Genomic DNA, 21284 nt, shown 5'->3' with positions numbered 1-21284 from the left:
AATTAATAGAGGTTAGGATCAAGTAATACCTCAATACAAAAAACACTTTAAAATTCGAAGTTTATTATTCATGCACTAATTAAAAAAAAAATTCAAATGTCACAGTTTTTCAATGACCAACAGCCGCTAGGTTCAGAAGCATTGGAGTACGTGAGGACAACATGGTCAAAGTATTTTGTAACCATGTATAACACCTTAAGATAGATAAACTATTAGAATGAGATAAAACTTTTTCATATATTAGCATAACTTTTTGTAGAATGTTACTAGAATAAATAAATTATTAGAATGAGATCAAACTTTTTCATATATTAACAAACAAATTTTGTAGAATGTTATAATTTGTTGTATGTATTTTTCATATTTAAATTATGATTTTAAATATTTTTATTTTCTGAAAATTAGATATTTTAGGCAAGTTTGAGGTGTATATATATAAAATAAAATATTTTTTTTTTGAAAAAAAATTACATATAACGACGGTTCCACTAGTTATTCAGAGTATAAGTAACGACGGTTGAAACCGTCGTTATAATTCATTTATAACAACATCAATAATAACAACGGTTCGAGAACCGTCTTTATATCATTTTTAACAATCGTTATTTATTTATTTATTTTACTAGTGAATACCCACAATTTTACGGATTAATTTGTCATTCCTACTCTTTGTGGAGAATTTAGATACACTATCAACTACTGTTTTAATGAATATAACATTTCTAGGTGGGAAGCTAATTTCCTGAGATACCAAAATTCATTGAAGGAAAATTTTTAATATATATATTTAATACTTATGAATCAAGGATTGAATCCTTAACACATACTTCAGAAACCATGGATATCTCAATCACAAATAAACCATGAAACAATACAAAATACTATCTCTATCTCAGCAATTTTTAGTTTTTTAAAAAAAAATTCAAATTAAATAATATTCTTAATTTATAAAGACTTTTTTCATAATTATTAAATATTGACATAATGTTTTTATTTGCAACAGATAAAAACAATATACTTAGTTTTTATAAAATTATTTCAGTAAATGACATAAAAATAAAATAAATTGGGGGTGATTATGAAAGGAGGAAGCAAATAAATATGATGAGCTATAAAATAAAATAAAAAGAAAGAAGCAAAGATACAGAGTGGAAAAGTTATAATGGCAATCAAACTAACTGAATAACATACCACAATAAGTTAACACTAATTATACAACATAGTCATTATGAGAGAGGCAACGAATTCGGTTGATCACAATGCATGAATCCTTTTAATAAAGTAATCCTTGTATATTTTAAACATTTTTTGTGTGACAAAGCACATGAATTTTTTCTACAAAAGTATTGATGTCTTTGAAATGTTATTTGACTTTTCCTCAATTAAAAGTGTTGTTTTACATAGAGCTAGTTATTCCATTCATATGTCCAATAGTCAAAATGGTGCCCCCTCTTCTTGACTTTCCAATATGGTTTGGAAATGAAACCTCCAAGGGTTTCAAAAATTCCCATGTCACTGCCTTTTCACCATCAATATGGTTAATTAACCATGATGAAATGCATATATAGTGAGGACCACCCCATGCACATGCATCACCCTCACCCTAGAAAAATCAACATGTCTTGTAGTGTGGTTAATAAACTTGTCAGCATTGGGACCTCTTTCTTTCTCTTTACGGATTCATAATGATCTCATAATCGAAATATTTGACTTGACTCCACTTCCCAACATTCAACACCAACAAAGAAACCAAATAATATCTCAAAAATGTATATAAATATGTGGGGAAGAGGAGAATTACGCAACCGTTTTATGAGAAGTTCTTTGGCGTGTGGTTGGAAAGAAACAAATATTACCAATAATAGAGAAGAGAGAAATGAATGATAAGGTACAAGACTGTGATGATACCAAGAAGGCTGAAGAAGTTGTGCTTCCTGGCTTCAGATTCCACCCCACAGATGAAGAACTTGTTGGCTTCTATCTGCAGAGAAAGGTGGAAAAGAAGCCTCTTAAAATTGAACTCATCAAACAGGTTGATATCTACAAATATGATCCATGGGATCTTCCAAGTAAGATCTGCTTCCACTATGAGTTTGGTAGTACTTCATTTGTGCCTATGTATGGTGGAAAACATATAACTATTTCTCATCTTCTGCAGTTTAATTTTCATGAAAGGTTTGTTTATAAGACTCATTCAACAAGGAGTTTAGTGTTGTATGATGAAGAAAACAATTATGTATACTGAATGAAAGTGCTTGTAATGTTGTTTGATTCAACTTTTTCTTAAGAAGTATTTGCTTTGTTTTTTCTTTAAAGAACATTTGAAACAAAGTGCTTCTTGAGATGTAAGCTTTCCTAAGCCAATCTTAATTATCATTTCAGTTATAAGAAGGAAAACTGCACCCACATAAAGCTCTGTTGCTATTCTGATGTTTTGGAAACTTTTCATGTTATTATTTTAGAAAAAGATAAAGCTTTTAAAAGAATGATTAGAAAATTAGATCAATTTATTTGGCTTATGTTGTATAGAACCTTTCTCTCTCTATATATATGAAGCCCTACTTTTGAAATTTGATGGTACATAGATATGTATAATGATTTGATTGTTTGTTATTAATTTGTGAATGATAACTTATATTCTGGGAATTAATGCATGAAGAGGTGAATTCATTCGGGGACAAAGAATGGTATTTTTTCTGCATAAGAGGGAGGAAGTACAGGAACAGTGTGAGGCCAAACAGAGTAACTAGGTCAGGGTTCTGGAAAGCCACAGGAATAGACAAGTCCATATACTGCCTGAAGGAACCTCATGAATGCATTGGCCTGAAGAAGTCATTGGTGTACTATCGTGGAAGTGCTGGCAAAGGCACCAAAACTGATTGGATGATGCATGAGTTTCGTCTTCCACCAAATGCAAAATCCACCACCAACATTGCTAATGCTACCAATAACCTTCATGAAGCTGTAAGTCACTTTATTTATATTTATATTTCTTATCATTTTATTTATACACATATACATCATTTTATACTCTTAATAAGTAACTAAATTTAATTTTTACTCAGTTTTACAAAACTAGATCTTTAGTTGATATGAAATTTTTAACACTTCCCTCACGTCTCGATTGTCAATTCGTCAATTCGTGTGTGAGACTAAATATTTATCGATGGTCTGACTGGTAATAAGTAGCAGGATCAACCAACAAATTATTATTAAGATAGACTCTAAATTACTTTGATACCATTTTAAATATCACCTTATGAACCAATTTTGTAAGGTTGAGTTAGACTTAAAGTACAATTATTAAGAGTTTTTGTTTCATTAAATATAAACTAATTTTAGATAAAAAATAATAATTAATCACTAGATTAACTATATTAAATACTATTTTTGAGATTAAAAAAAAAGTCTTTGTATCTAAAATAGACTTTATTATTAATAAATAATTTTTAAATTGGTATCAATCTTAATAGCTAATTAGATACCAATTTAGAAACTATTTATTAATAATATAAACTACTTTAGATATCAATAATTTTTTTTAATCTCTAAAATAATATTTAATATAGTCGATTTAGCGACTAATTATTTTTTTTTTCTAAAACTAATTTTTATTTAATGATTTTTTTTGTAATATTTTAAATCAAGGTGCCAAAATTTTAAGAGAAAATAATTTATCATGTATAGTAATTTTCTTTTACGATTTTGCTATATATGGTTACCTAAATTTTGTAATAACTATTTTAAAAGTTATATACCTAATAGAGGGAAAAGCTTTACAACCATATAAATGTTTAAATTATTCTTCATACGTAGCACAATTCAGACCCATTTTATAAGGGGAAAATGATAAACAAATGCACAAAAACCACATAGTTTCTTAAATTTTGTATTTATTTACAAGAAGATTTGACTTTGGTCTTTCCTTAGAAATAATTGGATACATGTTGTATATATATGGAAAACATTGACCTCCATATGTGTCAGTCAAATAGAGAAGTTTGTATTTTCTCTCTTTTTTTTTTCCTTCTAGAATTTACAATAGCGTATGAATGAATTTAAAGTTTCTAAACTTTTTTTTTTATATTATCTTTCATATTGATTAAACTAGTCTATTTATTCAACTATAATATTCTAAGATGTTATATTTTTCTACAATATCATTTAAACTTACTTTATAATAATATTTAATTAAATAAATTTTTACACTATAATTATTAATAATAATTAATTAATAGTAGCATGAAAATAATTTATGTTAATAGATGTATAAAATTAAAAATATTATTTCATTTTATGATGGCCTTAATATGGAGTGGAGTACTACTTACACGATTCCATAATAATTTCTTTATTTATTTTGATAGAAAAAACTCTGGACTTCATTAAATTTATTTCATATAATCACGAATCGAATCTGATTTGACTACGAATCAAATACTTAACCAGTTATGGTTTAATCTCATAGTTTCATTCACTATAACATCACTTTGAGCCAATTTGAAATCATTTTCCTGCATAAATTATAACAAAATTAGAACTTTCTTAGTTGCTTAATGTGTTATCTTGAAATTTTTATAAATATAATTATTGCAGTTGTAATAATGTATAACTAATTGATTAGAAAACATTTTCAAACCTCATTTTCATTGATATTATATATTTAACAGTTATAACATATTTTTTTTATTTAATATAATCCTGTTATTTTAGAGATTTTTTTTTACAATTTTCATGCAATGCACATAAACTAAGAGATATAGGAATTTTTGTGGTGATTGCTTCCCCTATACTTTAAGGGTCCCTCTTCCCTTGTGGTTCTCAAGGTGAAATTAATTGATTTCATTGATTTCTTGAATGGTCCCATATAATGAACTTTATGGATATGGCCAACTCAACCCCTTTGAACACTGACATTTTGGTTGAATGTAACTTTCATTATAAAAAAAAAAAAAACCATGCAATCCCCCTTTAATTAATTAATTAATAGTACTTTTAAAACATGACCCAGTCCCTTGGAATGAGTCTTGAATTTTTTTTCTTAATGCTCTTGTTTCATACGAAAAAATTGTGTCTATTTTTCAAAGACAAAAGCCAAGAGCCATCTTTTTTTCCTTACACACATTAATTAAGTGAGGTCGCAGAAAATTTATAAATAGTTAGGATGAGACAAATATACACAAAATTTTGGTACCAGAACATAATTTCAAATGGAAATATCTATACCCATATAAGCGTTTTTCAGAAAGAATGTTAAATATTATATTTTTCAAAGACAAAAACCTACACCCATCAAAGTTTTTGAATACTTAGAATGAGACAAATGTAGACAAAATTTTGGTACCACAACAAAATTCAAGGGGAGATGTATATTCCCCTATCTCTGTCTTTCTCTCCAAACAACCATTGAATTGTTTTTAAAACATGTTAAATATTATTTAACTATTTTTTAAAGTTCAAGATATGAATCAATCTTTTACCCATCATATTCTTACTTCTTAAAAAAAATGAAAATTAAAAATCATAAATATCTTCTTAAAATAGAAACATTTAGTGCATTCCATGATAATTACAAAAGAATCTTTAAAAGATGCATTAAAAAAGAGAGAAATATTGACCTGAACCATAAGTTTTTTTAATAATTTATTTCATTTTTGAGGTTATACAAGTGGAAGAAAAAGAGAGAAATGAAAAAAATTAATAAATGTTGTGATAAAAAAAAGGGATGAAAATGAAGTTAATTGCATGAATATAATAACCATAACTTTTTTTTTTGTCTCTGTCATTGATGTATTTGCAGGAGGTGTGGACACTCTGCAGAATATTCAAACGCACCCCAACTTTCAAAAAGTACACTCCAAATTTGAAGGACTCAACAGCCATCACCAAATCCAACACTGTGAATTCCAACACAAGCACCTTAGATTCTGACAACTGCAAGCCATATTTGATCTGCAGAGACACTGAGATGATGCAACAACTAAAGCCAGTATTTGGACAGGTTGATGAAAAGAAACACTTATTTCTTGGTCAGTTTGGCCAACTACCCCATCTTCAAACCCCATCAACCCCTTATCCAAGTTTTTGGAACCAGAATGTTGAAGAGTATGCATTTGCCAATGAGAATTGGGATGACCTCAGATCTGTGGTTCAGTTTGCCATTGATCCTTCCTCTGTGTTTGATTGTACAGAAGAAACACATATTCCACCCTACTTTTCTTAGGTTGGAGTGAGTAATAACTTTGGTAGATATGTTTTATATATGTATACTGTATGAACATATAGAGGTTATTATCATATACTTTTCATTATTCTCACAGTTTTTTAATTTCTTTAATATATAAACACGCATATGTTGAACTTTGCTGGTTTTACACTCTTTTGTTGTAAAGCCTAATTGACTTGTACCTTGTGAATTATATCCTCTTTCCATTGATTGAGCAAATAAATACATTATCCCTTCATTTATCAATCTGGTTTACTTATATTATATCTTTCAAGAATAGGCTTGATGATATAATTTATCAGAATTTTTTTGGTTTCTATGATTTTCAAGTATTTAATAAGACCAGTGAAAGATATTTTAATATACGTTTAAACGGATATATAATATATATATATGTTGGACTCTTTAATTTAATAGGAAATTATGACCAATTAATATTAGTAATATTATTGTGGGGAACTTACACTGTTGTGGAGTTAATGGAAGATTATGACTAATTAATATTGGTAACACTATTGTGGTAGCTGAATTATTGATACACCTCAATTAAGTCAATTAAGGGGAGAGAATTGCTGGGGAATCTCTCCTTAAGTTAATGAGAGATTATGACCAATTAATATTGGTAATCAATCCATTGAATATATTCAATGATGGCCATTAAATTGTTTTTTTGGAAATTGTAACTCTCTCTTGAAAATGTAATGAGCATTAATCTCTTTATGAAGAAGTTTTCCTCTCATCTTTTCTATAAAGGGAACTCCGGCTGGCCAGACTTTGTAATCCCACTTTCATAGTGGATGTGTTTTCAGCATAATGGTGAGATTAAAGAGAGATCCTAGTGAGATCCAAGAAAAAAGACTTTGTATTCCATCAATGTTAGGTGAGATGAGATTGAGATTGAGTGTTATCCTCACAGAGTGAGAAAAAACAAATATTGTAATCCTACTTTCATAGTGGAGGAATTTTCCCGTGGATTTTACTTCTCGAGTTGAAAATTCTATGTGTCATTATTCTATTTTCTATTATTTGCTTATTGCTCCCGTAAATGTCCATCTTGTATCTATATCAAAGAGGGAGAATTAATTTTTGAATTTTTCCAACAATATATATATATATATATATAATTTGTTAAATTATTTATTCTCTTAAATTTCAATCATTTTGTAATTACATATACCCTAAACTTTATTTTTTCTTAATTGATTATAATTAGGTACCTTAAATTTCCCTTGCTTTCGTAAATAAACACCTAAATTCTAATTAATTCTTAACATTTATTATTTTTTATCAGGTTCGAGTTAAATCATTTTTACTAAATGTTAATGCTTTATTATAAAAATTTCTTTTGTCTTTCAAAATTCATTTTTATATATTAAAATATAATAAAAACTAGATTTTATTTTTGGAAGGATTACGAGAAAGATAATATGGATAAAAAGAGAAAAATGGTTGTAAACCATAGGAAGAATGGTGATCAAGCGTAAAATATCACTATAAAAATGTCAACAATTAATCATCATATAAAATAAAATAGTGTACAAAACAACTCTAATAGGACACCAAATCAATTATAAATAGACACTAACATAACAATTGTTAAAATAAAGTATAATAAAAAAAAGTACATAACGTCGGTTTTTGGGATAAAATTGGATACTCAGATTATATTTTGAATTAAATAATTTAACAATAGTCGACACAAAGTTTAATTTAAAAACAATAAATTAAATAAAATATGATAAAAAAAATTTATAGGCTTAACCTAATAAAAAATATTAATATTTTATTATGTTAGCATCAATTATATGACGCGTATTGGGATTTTTTTTTTATCAGCAATGAATAAATAAAATTAAAGGAGATACTTCAGGGGTATCTCAACCCATATACAGTAACCTGGACTTCCTATATCATCCACAAACGAAACTCTCGGTTGGAGCAGAACAACCTTAAAGTGAGAAAACCATACCCAAAAATATAACCAACAGGTTACCTCACAGCAACATTCAACTTTACCGTAACACCCAGAACCGAGGCCACCTACATTCACCTCGTCAAGCGACGAGTTACCCATGTTGTGAGAAAATTAAATAAGTGATATTATTTTTCATACTTTCCCCTTTCTCATTTCTTCCTTTCACGCTATTTCCTTTCTTCCAAATCTTCAGCTACTCATTTTTCCTTTTCTCCAAAATCTTGAGCTCCCTTGCATTGGTTATCTATAAGGTTAAACGATAAGAAACCAAATTAAAAATTTGAAACCCTTAGTGTTTGCATTGGTGATTAGTGCATGACTAACCCTAAGCCTAAGATAGTGAAACCATTTGAAATCGACCTCCTATTCAAAACTCAAAGTGGAAGAAGAGATGTGGTCGTGAGAAAGCATTTATCAACAACGGTGTACTTTTGTGTATTTTGTTTCGTGTTTAATCTAGTGGTTGAAGTGGTGGTGGAGTCTACTTGAAACCCACGAAAAGATCCTTGTCATCCACTTGAACTTCTTCTTTAAGCATTTTCTATGCAGATTTGATCGTGTACACCGTTTTCTCTCCATCTTTTCAAACCCAAGTATCCTCCTTATCCGCTCTTATTCTTTGTTCACCCAAAAGATGCATCATTTGTTGTTCCAGATTCTTTTCCCATTCAAACAAGTTCCTTCTCCATTCAATCCTCCAAGTCCACTTTGAATTATCAGCCCTCTCCCTTTCTAGCCAAAGGAGATATTCCTTATTAGATCAAATAGAGAACAACCTCGGGAAAATGTCCTTGAGAGTCATATTGCCCACCCATTTGTCCTCCCATAACCTTATCTCTTTCCCATTCCCAACTTCCCAAGTGAAATTATCGTTGGACATGTTTTTCCAGCCCTCGAGAGACTAAACCTCCTTCAAATCCCGCCACCAAGAGAATCTGTTCTACAATGCCTTTGAACCTGAAGATCCCTCCAACCTCCATACTTAGATTCCAACACTTCTCTCTACAAACTCTTCTTCTCATAACCTAACCGCCAGATTCACTTCCCTAACAAAGCAGTATTAAACCGTCTAATGTCTATTCCTAGCCCTCCTTACTTTGGCTCACAAACTTTTTTCCACGAAGCCCATGCAATTTTCCTGCCATCCAAACCCCGTCCCCACAGGAAGTTCCTCACTGTAACTTCACTAAATCCTTCACCACCATAACCAGCATTTTATATACATAGACATATAAAACAATGGAAGAGAAGATAATATTGATTTAATCAAGCAAAGTCGTCCGGCCATAGAGATAAACTTTCCTTTCCATTTGCCTAATTTGTTCCTCACTCTGTCCACCACCCCTTCCCAGAACTTACTTCTTTTGTGAGATCCACCCACCAGCATACCCAGATATTTGAACGAAGTCTTCATCATGTCGCAGTTCAAAATAGCCGCAAAATGTTGAATCAGAAGATAGCTGCCACTCACCCCTCTAACACTGCTATTCTGAAAATTAACTTTCAAACCTGATGCTAATTCAAAGCAATTCAGAATCGCCTTAATAACAAACACACTTTGCGCTTTTTCTTTGCAAAAAAACAACGTATCATCTGTATACTGGAGCATATTGACCTTTTTACACCTGCCTCCGATCTCCACACTTTCTAAAAAATCTTTCTCTACTGCCTTCCTTACAACCCCAGCTAACCCTTCAGCCACAATAAGGAAAAGAAATGGAGCTAGTGAATCTCCTTGTCTCAAACCCTTCTTTGGCTTAAATTCCTGAGTAAGACTCTCATTTACTAACACAGACACCTATGAAGACTCAAGACATGCACTTATCCATCCAATCCACTTCGCACAAAAACCTAGCCTTTCCAACATGTAGTAAATAAAATCCCAGATGACTGAATCATATGCTTTTTCATAATCAACCTTGAAAAAAACACAAATGCCCTTCCTCCTCTTCACTTCTTCCAAGACTTCGTTTGCTACTATAACACTGTTCATTAGCCTCATGCCCTCCAAAAACACAGATTGCATGTTGTCTATAATCTTATGTAAAACTTTCTTCATCCTCAGAGATAAGATTTTAGTCACAATTTTGTACAAACATCCGACCAAAGAAATAGGTCTAAATTCATTCAAATGTTGCGGATTGTCGACTTTAGAAATCAAAGAAATAAACGAAGCATTCATCCCCCTTGACCATCTTCCTCGAAATCATGAACAACTCTCATGATGTCGGCCTTGATCTCTTCCCAACAAAACTTTATACAACCAAAATAGAAGCCATCAGGTCCTGGGATTTTATCACTATCACAACTCCACACTACAAGCTTAACTTCCTATTCGGTTATCCTTCCTACCAGCAATACATTGTCTTCTTCTGTAATTGTATTGAACTCTGCATTATCTAACCTAACTCATTGGCTTGATTCTCCACTTAACCTTTCTTTAAAGAAATCTCTTACTTTTTCCTTCACCACATCCTACTCGTCATACCACTGACCCTTGTCCCTCAACCCACTGAATCCATTTCTTACTCTTCTCCATTTGATTACCGAGTGGAAGTATTTTGTATTCAAGTCCCCCTACTTCAGCCACCTGAGACGAGCCTTCTATTGTAAAAGATCTTCCTGGCTATGGTTGTTTTTCTCTACTAATCTAATAACCACTTTCTCTCCTCCCTTCCTACCTTGTCCAACTCGCTCTCATCATCCTTAGGGTCTAGCTCATAAAGTCTCTTTTGAATCTCCTCCCCTTGTTGAAAAACATTGCCAAACACTTCTCTGTTCCAAACTTTTAAACCAGATTCCAACATCTTCAGCTTCTCTTTAAAAAACAAAGACCCCATTTCCTTGCACCTCGTAGCTACCCCATTTATTACGAACAAAATCCTTAAACCTGCTATCATTTTGCCAGATGTCCAAACTCCTAAACGGTTTCGGTCCCTTGTCCGTGATATCCGTTTTTAAAACCAAGGCGCAATGATCAAACATCAATTTGTCTAAGACGTGACACTTACTGTCCGACCACTTATCCAACCACTCTCTTGACACTAATATCTGGTCTATTTTGATCTTAATCAAACCATTTGGTTTATACTGTGTGTATTTTCTTCCCACCATCGGAATATCGACCAACTCTGAGTTTTCAATAAAGTCATTAAACCTTGTCATCTCCCTTTTGTGATCATCACCATTCCCCACGTTCCTCTTCTCTCTCGATCTTCTAATAGAATTAAAGTCCTCAACCACGCACAACGCCTTTGTATTTTGTGTCCTCCTCTTTTCTCGCACCTCCTCCCACACAACTCTTTTGTCTGTAAGTGGGTCAACATTATACATATTAACAATGGTGATCTGTAAAGCCTCTCCTATTCTCCATTCCCCTTCAAGAATTATAGTTACTCCCATTAGTGATATTGTGCAAATAATTCTTTTTAATGCTTCCCCCACTCCCATAATATTCATGCTAATTAGCTTCATCATCAGAAAAATTGTTCTCCATCATGCTTGTGCTCGCCCTCCTTACATATGATTTATCCCTAATTTTCATCGCATGTAAAAGAGAACCCCATCTCCTTTCTAGTATTCCAAATTTTCTTTAGAATGCTCGTTATTCATCAAGAAAAGCCTATTACAATTCCTTACACCTCTATCAGATAAACCATGGTTAAATATTTTTAGAATCTAACCTTAAATCCCGCTATTTGGACGTTGAACTCTACATTGGTATGACCGCCGACGAGATTCTCGTCTCTTCTTCATCTCTTACGAGCCTCCCCGTTCCTAAGTACTTACTCTCGATTTCGCAAGACGTTGAACTCTCCGCGTTCTTTTCTACCAAAGACGTTCCGTCATCTTTTTCTTCCTCTAACACTGCTCCTCCCCTACAACTCGACGATGCAACTTCCCTCTCCTCTAACCGCAAATTCATCTCAATGCCATCTTCAACTATAAGCAAGGGAAACCAAGAGATCCCCGTGCCCTTCTCTGAATCGCGGCACATAGAATTGCGGTGTCCTTGCGGTTGTACACTACCATCTTTGTTGTCTACGAAGGCCGAGTACGCCTCCCTCTCATTGGCAGCCTCATCTCTGTGAGCACCAACAGGAGAAAAGTGCCTCACATTTTTTATCGTGAAGTGTCGTTGCGTGTCCTCCCTCGGAGCGTTGTGCCTCCATTCCTCCTCATCGTTCATGGCGTTGTTAGTGGTTCCTGTTAGATAGGTTACTTTTTGCACCCCTCTTGATTGTTCATCTTCCACTTCTTTTGGGCCCAATCCCATAAAAGCTCTAAACATACTCCCTTCGTTCCTCTGGGCCTTTGATGGCCCATTAACTATTAGGTCAAACTCCTTGCCTCTCTCTATAGCCGTTCCAAACCCTTTTGGCACGTAACCCACCTTCTATTTCTGTTCTGACACATGCACTAAAGGGGCCAAGTCTTCCCCTTCCTTTCTTGCGTTGCCCATGCGTTCCACTGAATTAGGTAAGCCTTCTCTGCACCAGGAAACCCTACCCCCACTCAAACGTCTAAAACACGCGCCTCCCCCATTAATCAATACCTAATTCATTACCAAGTAACCAAACTTACAAATCAAGGCACCTTTTAATTAATGCATTAGATAATAAGAACTTCAAAATTAAGCATGTTATGTGAGAATAGTATTATGGATGACCTCTTAGAAGCTATTGTTTTGTAACTCCTTTTTAAAACCTAAAAAAAAAAGACACCACTATAATTTTCTTGAATTTATTACCTCTGATCAAATTCCTTAAGAAAGAATTATAGGTCAGCGTAGTGTGATATAGAAAAACCAAGACAAGCTTAAATTTTAAGTATTTTAAAAGAAAACATACATCCAATTCCAAAGAATAAAGATGTGCAACAAATTTGTGAGTTGTATGACAAAAGATACAATGTAAATATTGCTTTGTACTATTTACTCTCAGTTGATTTTTGTGTGGAGACTATTAAAACATATTTTGCCAAGAGAAACATGTGAACTTGTGAAAAATTTCAAAATGTTTGACTTGTTACGGTTAAGGCCTATCTCCATCAAAAGAGAGAGTCATCTAGAGTAGAGAGTTGGAATTAAGAGGCATAAGAGAGAAATCATAAGAAAGCCTCAAGGCTGAAGCCTAGAGAAATCTTAGGAGGAAAAGATCTTGAAGCCTAAGCTGACCTACAACATTCAAAGGATTCATGTTTTTTGTTTCTTAGCTTCTTATACTTTAAATTTCACTATAAGATCTTATTATGACTTGTTAGATTTACCCTGTTGAGATTGAATAACAATGTGATATTCCCTAAGTTATTGTTTTTTTATGAATGTCTTTGTTTTTATTTGAAATTAAAATTCATTGGGTTTTGTAGTGTGCTTAATACTCAATGGTGAGAACCAACAATTGTTGACCATAGAATATGAATAAGAATGGAAGACGATTTCATGTATTTGAGCCCTATTCAACCAACAATATATATTGTTAAAGATAATCAAGATTATAACATTGAAGTATCAACATTCAAATTTGGACAAAGAAAGAAACAATTCAAAATACAGAAGAATAAAACTAGATTAAAAAGTTTCGATATTGAGCATCCAACGGCTATGTGAAAAAGAGAAGAAATCAAAGCTTCAATGGTCATAGTTTGAAAGCTATATAAAGACCATGAAGATGAAGACTAAGATATACAACACGATCATATATTGTAGTGTGAGTAGTCTTTCATTGTGCTTATACCTTTTAGATTTTTTGTTTAGAGCATTTACACTTTAGGGAGTGAGTCATTAATTGTAAATCCTTCGCTATGTGGAGATAACCCTATGCGCTTTCATTGTTACTCTCTATAAAGAGTGTTTTCTCATTGTATTGAGAGGTCTTGATCTCAAGGGTGTTAGAAAAGATGACTTTAAACTAGAGGGGGGTGAATGGTTTAAAGGGGTTTTCGCAAACTTTTCAAAGCTAGAATGAACTTATTTCAGAAACCAATTGATTCAGCAATTCAGTTAGCCAAAACAGCAAGCAAAACTGTAATACCAGGAAAAACAATCGGTTGTTTCTTCGAAACAATCGGTTGTTTATGTTGGGTTTAATAATGCCAAAGTTCAAGAGGGGGGTGAATTGACCTTTTAAAACTTTCTCGCAGAAACAGTGTTTAACACAGTTTACAGAAAATAAATCGATTTATGTGAAAATGAACAGATTTATTTCAGCACTGTTTTTGTTTGAAAAGCGTTTATACAGCAAGGTTAATCACAAGATTATGCAGATAGACTTTCCAGATGCACACACTGATATTAGAACAAAAACCAGTGAAACACCAAAACAACAAACTTCAGTTTCAAGCAAGTGATTAAGGTTCAATTGATAGCATTGCCAATTAATTGAATAACCTTTACAATCAACCTGTTCCAGTGGCCTTTAACAAACTATGAGTGTTCTTCTTGATATCAAACAATTTTCCAGAAATTAAGAACAGTGAATCACAGAACAGCAAGCTTAAATTTTAAGCAATTGTTTAAGGTTCAATTAATAGCTTTGACAATTTCTTGAGCAACCTATCACAGTCAATCTGTTGTAGTGACTTTTAACAAATTTTATATCTTCTTATCAGAATCAAACAACTTTTCAGAAGTTAAGAACAGTATGAACTGAGCCCAGAAAGAACAGATTTATTTTCACTTGAACAGATTTATTTCTTTGCTGTTTTATCAATTATGCAGAAATGAAATTGCAGAGAGTGAGAAAGAATGAACACAAGCAGTTATACTGGTTCACTCAACTGAGCTACATCCAGTCTTCACCAAAACCAGGTAGAAATCACTAAAACACAGTACAACCAAGTACAATTCCCACTGTTCTTGAAACCTACAAGAACTTAGGTATTCTTGCTGAAAAAACCTATTTCAGCTCACACACACACTCTCCAAGAAAACCTATCAAGAAGAGTGTTTAACCAAACTATTACAAGCAATGAGAAGTGAAACGACTACACCTGATTGAGGATACAAAGATCTGCCTTAAACCAGTAGGCAAGATTGCTAGAACAGTAGCAGCACCTCACACCAAGCTTTTGGAACCAAACCAAGAACAAGCACTTTGTGATTTTCGAAATCTTTGAAGAACAAATGCTAATCCTTTGTAAACTTTTGATTCTCTGCTGTAAAACTTGTTTTTGCAAATGTATGAACGATGCTTAAACTCAGAAACAAGTTTTCATTTTATAGAAAACCAACTTATAATAGATTTTTGAAAAACAGTTAAAGCTGTTATAAAATGAACAGATTGAAAATAAAATGAACAGATTTATTTTCAAAAAGCAGTTAGAGAATTTGTTAAGTGAGGAGACTTAGTTAACCATTCTGGTGCAGAGATAAAACTGAAAACGTTTAAGCTTGACATGGAACCAGAGACAAAAAGAATCTATTCATTTACAGATGAACAGATTTATTTTTCAAAACGAAAACAGAGAAAGTTTAACTATTTAAAACTCAGTCGTTTTGAAAAGAAGAAGACTTAGTCAAAATACCTGATGCACAAAATCTAATTTCCACAAGACTTAGCCAAGGCATCAGTTTAAAAAATGAATTTGTTTATTTAGAAAAGAACCGATTTATTTTTATGCAGTAAACGTGTTTTTTGTAAAACATGTGAAAAACAGTTTAAGAAAACTTATGCTTGTTCTTATCACATGGCCAGTGGTTATGAGGTGAGTTATTCAGCAAAAAGCCCACTCTTAGACAACCTCTAAGCACTACCTAAGACATACTTAAAGCAAAGCAAAATACAAATGAAATGTACATAGAAGTCTTCATCAAACACAATCTTGAAGGGGCAGCAACCTTCTTCAACAATCTCCCCCTGTTTGATGGAGACAAATCCCCATAGCTAACCTCATAGCTTTGTTGCTTTAAGAACCTGCACTGCACCAGATTTTAAACCAGAAAAAAACAGCAGTATTGCATAGCATGAGAAATGGTTTTAAGATGCAGAGTTAACTCCCTGTTTCAGCTAGCTTCACCTAGCATGGTGAGCTATTTTTCAGCAGCTATTTTTCTCCCCCTTTGAATTCATCAAACAGCATATAAGCATAGGGAAAACAAATATGAAACAGAAACCATAACCATAATAGTTCAGAAAATAAAACCATATTGTTCAGCATTACAGACATTTGAAAATTGATAAAGAAAGCATTAAAAACAGATGACTACTGATCCTTGTAGTAAAGCTCTGCAAGTTGTGCCTGAACCCCTTCAATCTGATCATCAAGGTGTTGAAACCTTGCATGAGTAGTCTCAAAGTATGCCCTTTGTTCTGCAGACATTACATCAAGACGATACAGCACTTGCCTTTCAAACATAGACATTGGTTCTCCTCGGTATTCTGGAGCTTGATAGGCAACTATGACATTTGCAGCAACTTCCTCATGTTCAGATTGGGTAGCAGGTGAGTCATCATCCATAGGAACAGCTTCGTCCTCATCTTCATGTTCTGCTTGAGGGTCCTTCTCCTTGAGAACCACCCACTTGTCTTCAATTTTGTGAAAACCCATTTTGGTGAGAGTTGAATTATCAATCTCACTTACAGCTTTGATAGGGTCGTTTCTCTCATTTGTAACATCAACACCAAAGTAATCAATTAATTTGGAAACGAGAATAGCATAGGGAAATCAGTAATCAGCCAACCTTTTTGACTTAAGCATGTGTTCATTGACAATGAAAACCCAGTTTACCTTAATCTGGTTCATGATGCAATATAGGAGGATTAGGTCCTCTTCATGTAAAACAACATGGTTTGTTCCTCTTGGAATAAGTTGCCATGCTATGATGTAGGCAACTAGGCGTGGAGTGAGGTTCAAGTGCCCTGCATGGAACCTGTTTATACTCTCTGTAGGATTCCTCATGCAGCTTTTATAGTATTGCAGCTTGTTGAATTCTTGGATTCCACTGGTGTTTCCCTTTCCTACTTTCAATCCAGCATATTTTATTCCAGCCACAGAATTCCACACCTCACTTGTGATCTTCATCTTGGTCCCTTTCACATAAGAGACAACATTCTTTCCATCCAATGTGAGGTTAGTGTAAAACACCTTAACCAAGTCAGGATATACATTACCCGTTAATTCCAACATCTTTTTCAGTTTCTGGTGCTTCAACACAGCCCTTGTTTCTACCAGTTTTTCAGATTTCAGCCAGTTGAAATCCAACACTTTGGGTATGTTGATCTGCTTCCTGCTTGTCTCGTGAATGTAGGTATTGATGCCTTCTTCATTTCCAGCGAACCAACCTTCTAGCACACCTTTAAAGGTGGTTTGCTTCCCCTTATTTTTCTGTTTCTTGGAAGAAGAAGTCATGGTTGAACCTGAATTCTTTTCTTGGTTTCAAATGGTGAGAACAGAAAAAGAATAGCCAATGTGGGTAGCAAGTATTCAAACAGATTTATATAGAAATGAATGTGTTGATATGACAGTTATGAGTGGATATGCATGAAGATTTTATGCTCTGAATTTGTGCAGAGAATCTTTGAAAATATGCAACAAATATTTAGGGTCACGATGCATATACTCATGCCTTTATTGAGCACCCAAACCATCAAATCGGTTACATAACCATGACCAAAACCGTCAAAGGTACAGAGGTTAATGCCCACTAGGTCAGTCAAGCAGTCAAAGATCAAAATTTCTCTTTCCTAGTCATCAATGCATATCAGTGCAGAAAATAAACACATTCAATTGCGAATAAACAGATTTAATTTTTCACTGCTAGGCACAATTGACATTTATAATACCCAATTCATTAAGCAGAAAATTAAACCTATCTTTGGCTAATGGTTTTGTGAACAAATCAGCAAGTTGTAAATCAGTACCAATGAACTTAATATCACATGTTCCATTAGATATGTGTTCCCTTAGAAAATGATGTCTAATTTCAATGTGTTTGGTTCTTGAATGCATGACAGGATTTTTGGTTAAGTTGATTGCACTTGTATTATCACACAACAGAGGTATATGGTTAAGTAAGATACCAAAATCATTCAATTGTTGTCTTAGCCATATAGTTTGAGCACAACAACTCCCTGCTGCAATGTATTCTGCTTCAGCAGTGGAGAGAGCTACACAAGCCTGTTTTTTGCATTGCCATGAGATCAAGCTTGATCCTAGCAAATGACAGGTTCCACTCGTGCTCTTCCTATCAATTTTGCAACCTGCAAAATCTGAATCAGAATATCCAGTTAAGCTTAATGAAACATTACCTGGATACCACAAGCCAACTTCTTTAGTTCCTTGTAAATACTTCAAAATTCTTTTGACAGCATTGTAGTGTGATTCTTTAGGAGCAGATTGAAACCTTGCACACATGCACACTACAAATATTATATCTGGCCTGCTGGCAGTGAGATACAGTAGTGATCCTATGAGTCCTCTGTATTTGGTTTCATCAACAGAAATTCCAGCTTCATCATGATCCAAATGACAGCTTGTTGAGAAGGGTGTGCTGATTGGTTTACACTTGTCCATTTCAAATTTCTTCAGTAGATCCTTGCAATACTTAGCTTGACTTAAGAAAATGCCATCCTTGAGTTGTTTGACCTGCAAGCCTAGAAAATAGTTCAACTCACCCATCATTGACATTTCAAACTCACTCTTCATGACTTTCACGAAAGCTTCACACAATTTTCCATTGTTTGATCCAAAAATGATGTCATCCACATATACTTGGACTAGAATTGAGTCATCTCCTTTCTTCTTAATGAACAAGGTCTTATCTGATGTGCCTCTGTCATAGCCTTGTGAGGTGAGAAAATCACTTAGCCTCTCATACCATTGCCTAAGAGCTTGCTTGAGTCCATAGAGAGCCTTTTGGAGTTTGAACACATATTCTGGATGTTGATGGTCTTCAAAACCTGGTGGCTGTGAAACAAATACCTCTTCATTAATATAACCATTTAGAAAGGCACTCTTCACATCCATTTGAAATAGCTTGAACCCTTTGATGCAGGAGAAGGCAAGCAGCAGTCTAACAGCTTCTAACCGAGCCACTGGTGCATATGTCTCATCATAGTCTATCCCTTCTTCTTGATTGTACCCTTTAGCTACTAGCCTCGCCTTGTTTCTGGTGATCACTCCATGCTCATCCATCTTGTTTCTAAATACCCATTTTGTCCCAATTATATTCATCTCAGGTATTCTAGGAAAAAGAGTCCAGACCTCATTAAGAGCAAACTGATTTAGTTCCTCTTGCATAGCTAAAATCCAGTTGCTGTCCTTGAGAGCTTCATTCAAATTCTTGGGTTCAACTTGAGATACAAAGGCCATTGCTTCACAGAAATTGTTCAAGGATTTTCTAGTTGACACTCCTATCTCAATGTTCCCAATGACATTATCAAGTGTTAAATCTCTTGGGGTTTTCCACTCTTTTGGCAAACCTGCAGCTGCAGTAGATTCTTGTATAGCATGTGTATCAGCAGTATCAAAATGAATCGATTCATTTTGATTTAAAACATATTTAAATTCATTACTGTCAAGGTCATCAGCAATTTTAGATAGGCTATGATCAGTTTCATAAAAAACAACATGCATTGATTCTTCTACTATAAGCAACCTTTTATTGAAGACTCTATATGCATGACCATTCAAAGCATAACCAATGTGCACACCTTCATCAGATTTAGCATCAAACTTACCAAGATTTTCTTTGCCATTATTCAGTATAAAACATTTACACCCAAATACTCTAAGGTGGCTCACACTAGGTTTTCTGCCCTTATACAATTCATATGGGGTTTTCTTAAGAATTGGTCTTATTAAGGTCCTATTTAAGACATAACCTGCAGTATAAACAGCATCAGCCCAAAAATACTTAGGAAGCTTAGATTCATTTAACATAGTTCTAGCTAGTTCCTCTAGTGATCTATTTTTCCTTTCAACTACACCATTTTGTTGGGGTGTCCTAGGGGCTAAAAAGGTATGTGCTATCCCATGCTTCTCACAGAACCTCTCAAACTTAGCATTTTGAAACTCTCCCCCATGATCACTTCGAATTGATTTTATGCAGCAACCATTTTCATTTTGCAGAATTTTTGCTAATTTCTTAAAGGCAGTGTAAGCATCATGTTTATGTGCAAGAAATAAAGTCCATGTAAATCTAGAGTAATCATCCACAACAACTAAAGCATACAAATTTCCAGCCAAGCTAGCAACTCTAGATGGACCAAATAAGTCCATATGTAACACATCCAATGGATTTTTTGTAGAGACAATATCCTTTAACTTGAAAGAGGATTTGATTTGTTTACCTTTCACACAAGCATCACAAAGCCTGTTGTCCTGAAATTTAATGTTCGGCAAACCAGAAACTAAATCTTTAGATTTAAATTTATTCAAGTGATTTGTGTGTATGTGAGCTAACCTTCTGTGCCACAACCAAGACTCATCACTTCTGGACAGCAAACACTCATTTGAAGAGTTAGTTTCCATGATATTCAACAGATAAATGTTATTCACTCTCTTAGCAGTAAACAATACCTTACTAGATGAATTACTTGAGATTGTGCAGCCATTTGACTCAAAATTCACTTTGTATCCTTTGTCACAAAGCTGACTTATGCTGAGAAGACTATGCTTGAGTCCTTCTACATACAGCACATTCTCAATGGTTGTTGAGTTCCCTGTTCCAACAGTGCCTCTACCCAAAATCCTCCCTCGGTTATTATCACCATAGGTTACATGTCCTTCTGCTTTGAGCTTCAAGCTGGTAAACTTTGTAAGATCTCCAGTCATATGCTTGGAACAGCCACTACCCAAGTACCACTGATTTTTCTTGCTGCCAATCTGCAAAACAGAATAAAAATGATACAAATGGTACCCTTTTCAGTATAGGGTCCAGCACAGATTAAAACCTTCTCTTTGGTAGCCATTTTGCTAAGTTCTTAGGCACAAGATGTTTTCTAGCAATGCAAGACCTAGATGTATGACCAGATTTCATGCAGTAAAAACAGGTTACATGAGATGCCTTTTTGCCACTGTTAAAAGCTGAAAAAACTGATTTTGCTGGAACAAAAAAACTTGAAAGCTTTTTGACATTGGTTA

General features: G+C 33.7%; 1 protein-coding gene across 1 annotated transcript; it reads left to right on the top strand.

Annotated features, from left to right (window-relative positions):
- Positions 1–1591: 1591 nt before the first annotated feature.
- LOC137831063 (transcription factor JUNGBRUNNEN 1-like) lies at positions 1592–6472 on the top strand. Its single transcript, XM_068638578.1, has 3 exons — positions 1592–2069; positions 2660–2964; positions 5801–6472. The coding sequence occupies exons 1-3, from the start codon at positions 1877–1879 to the stop codon at positions 6221–6223; spliced, it is 921 nt and encodes a 306-aa protein (XP_068494679.1). The 5' UTR covers positions 1592–1876; the 3' UTR covers positions 6224–6472.
- The last annotated feature ends 14812 nt before the right edge of the window (positions 6473–21284 follow it).

The sequence above is a fragment of the Phaseolus vulgaris genome, chromosome 6 (genome assembly GCF_000499845.2).
Source record: "Phaseolus vulgaris cultivar G19833 chromosome 6, P. vulgaris v2.0, whole genome shotgun sequence".
NCBI classification, from domain to species: domain Eukaryota; kingdom Viridiplantae; phylum Streptophyta; class Magnoliopsida; order Fabales; family Fabaceae; genus Phaseolus; species Phaseolus vulgaris.
The sequence above is the reverse complement of the archived record's forward strand: the minus strand, read 5'-3'. Positions and strand labels throughout refer to the sequence as shown.

Coding starts and splice junctions, on each gene's coding strand:
- LOC137831063 (XM_068638578.1), top strand. CDS start 1,877: ATGAATGATAAGGTACAAGACTGTGATGATACCAAGAAGGCTGAAGAA. Junction 2,070..2,659: donor TGATCCATGGGATCTTCCAA/GTAAGATCTGCT, acceptor TAATGCATGAAG/AGGTGAATTCATTCGGGGAC. Junction 2,965..5,800: donor CCAATAACCTTCATGAAGCT/GTAAGTCACTTT, acceptor ATGTATTTGCAG/GAGGTGTGGACACTCTGCAG.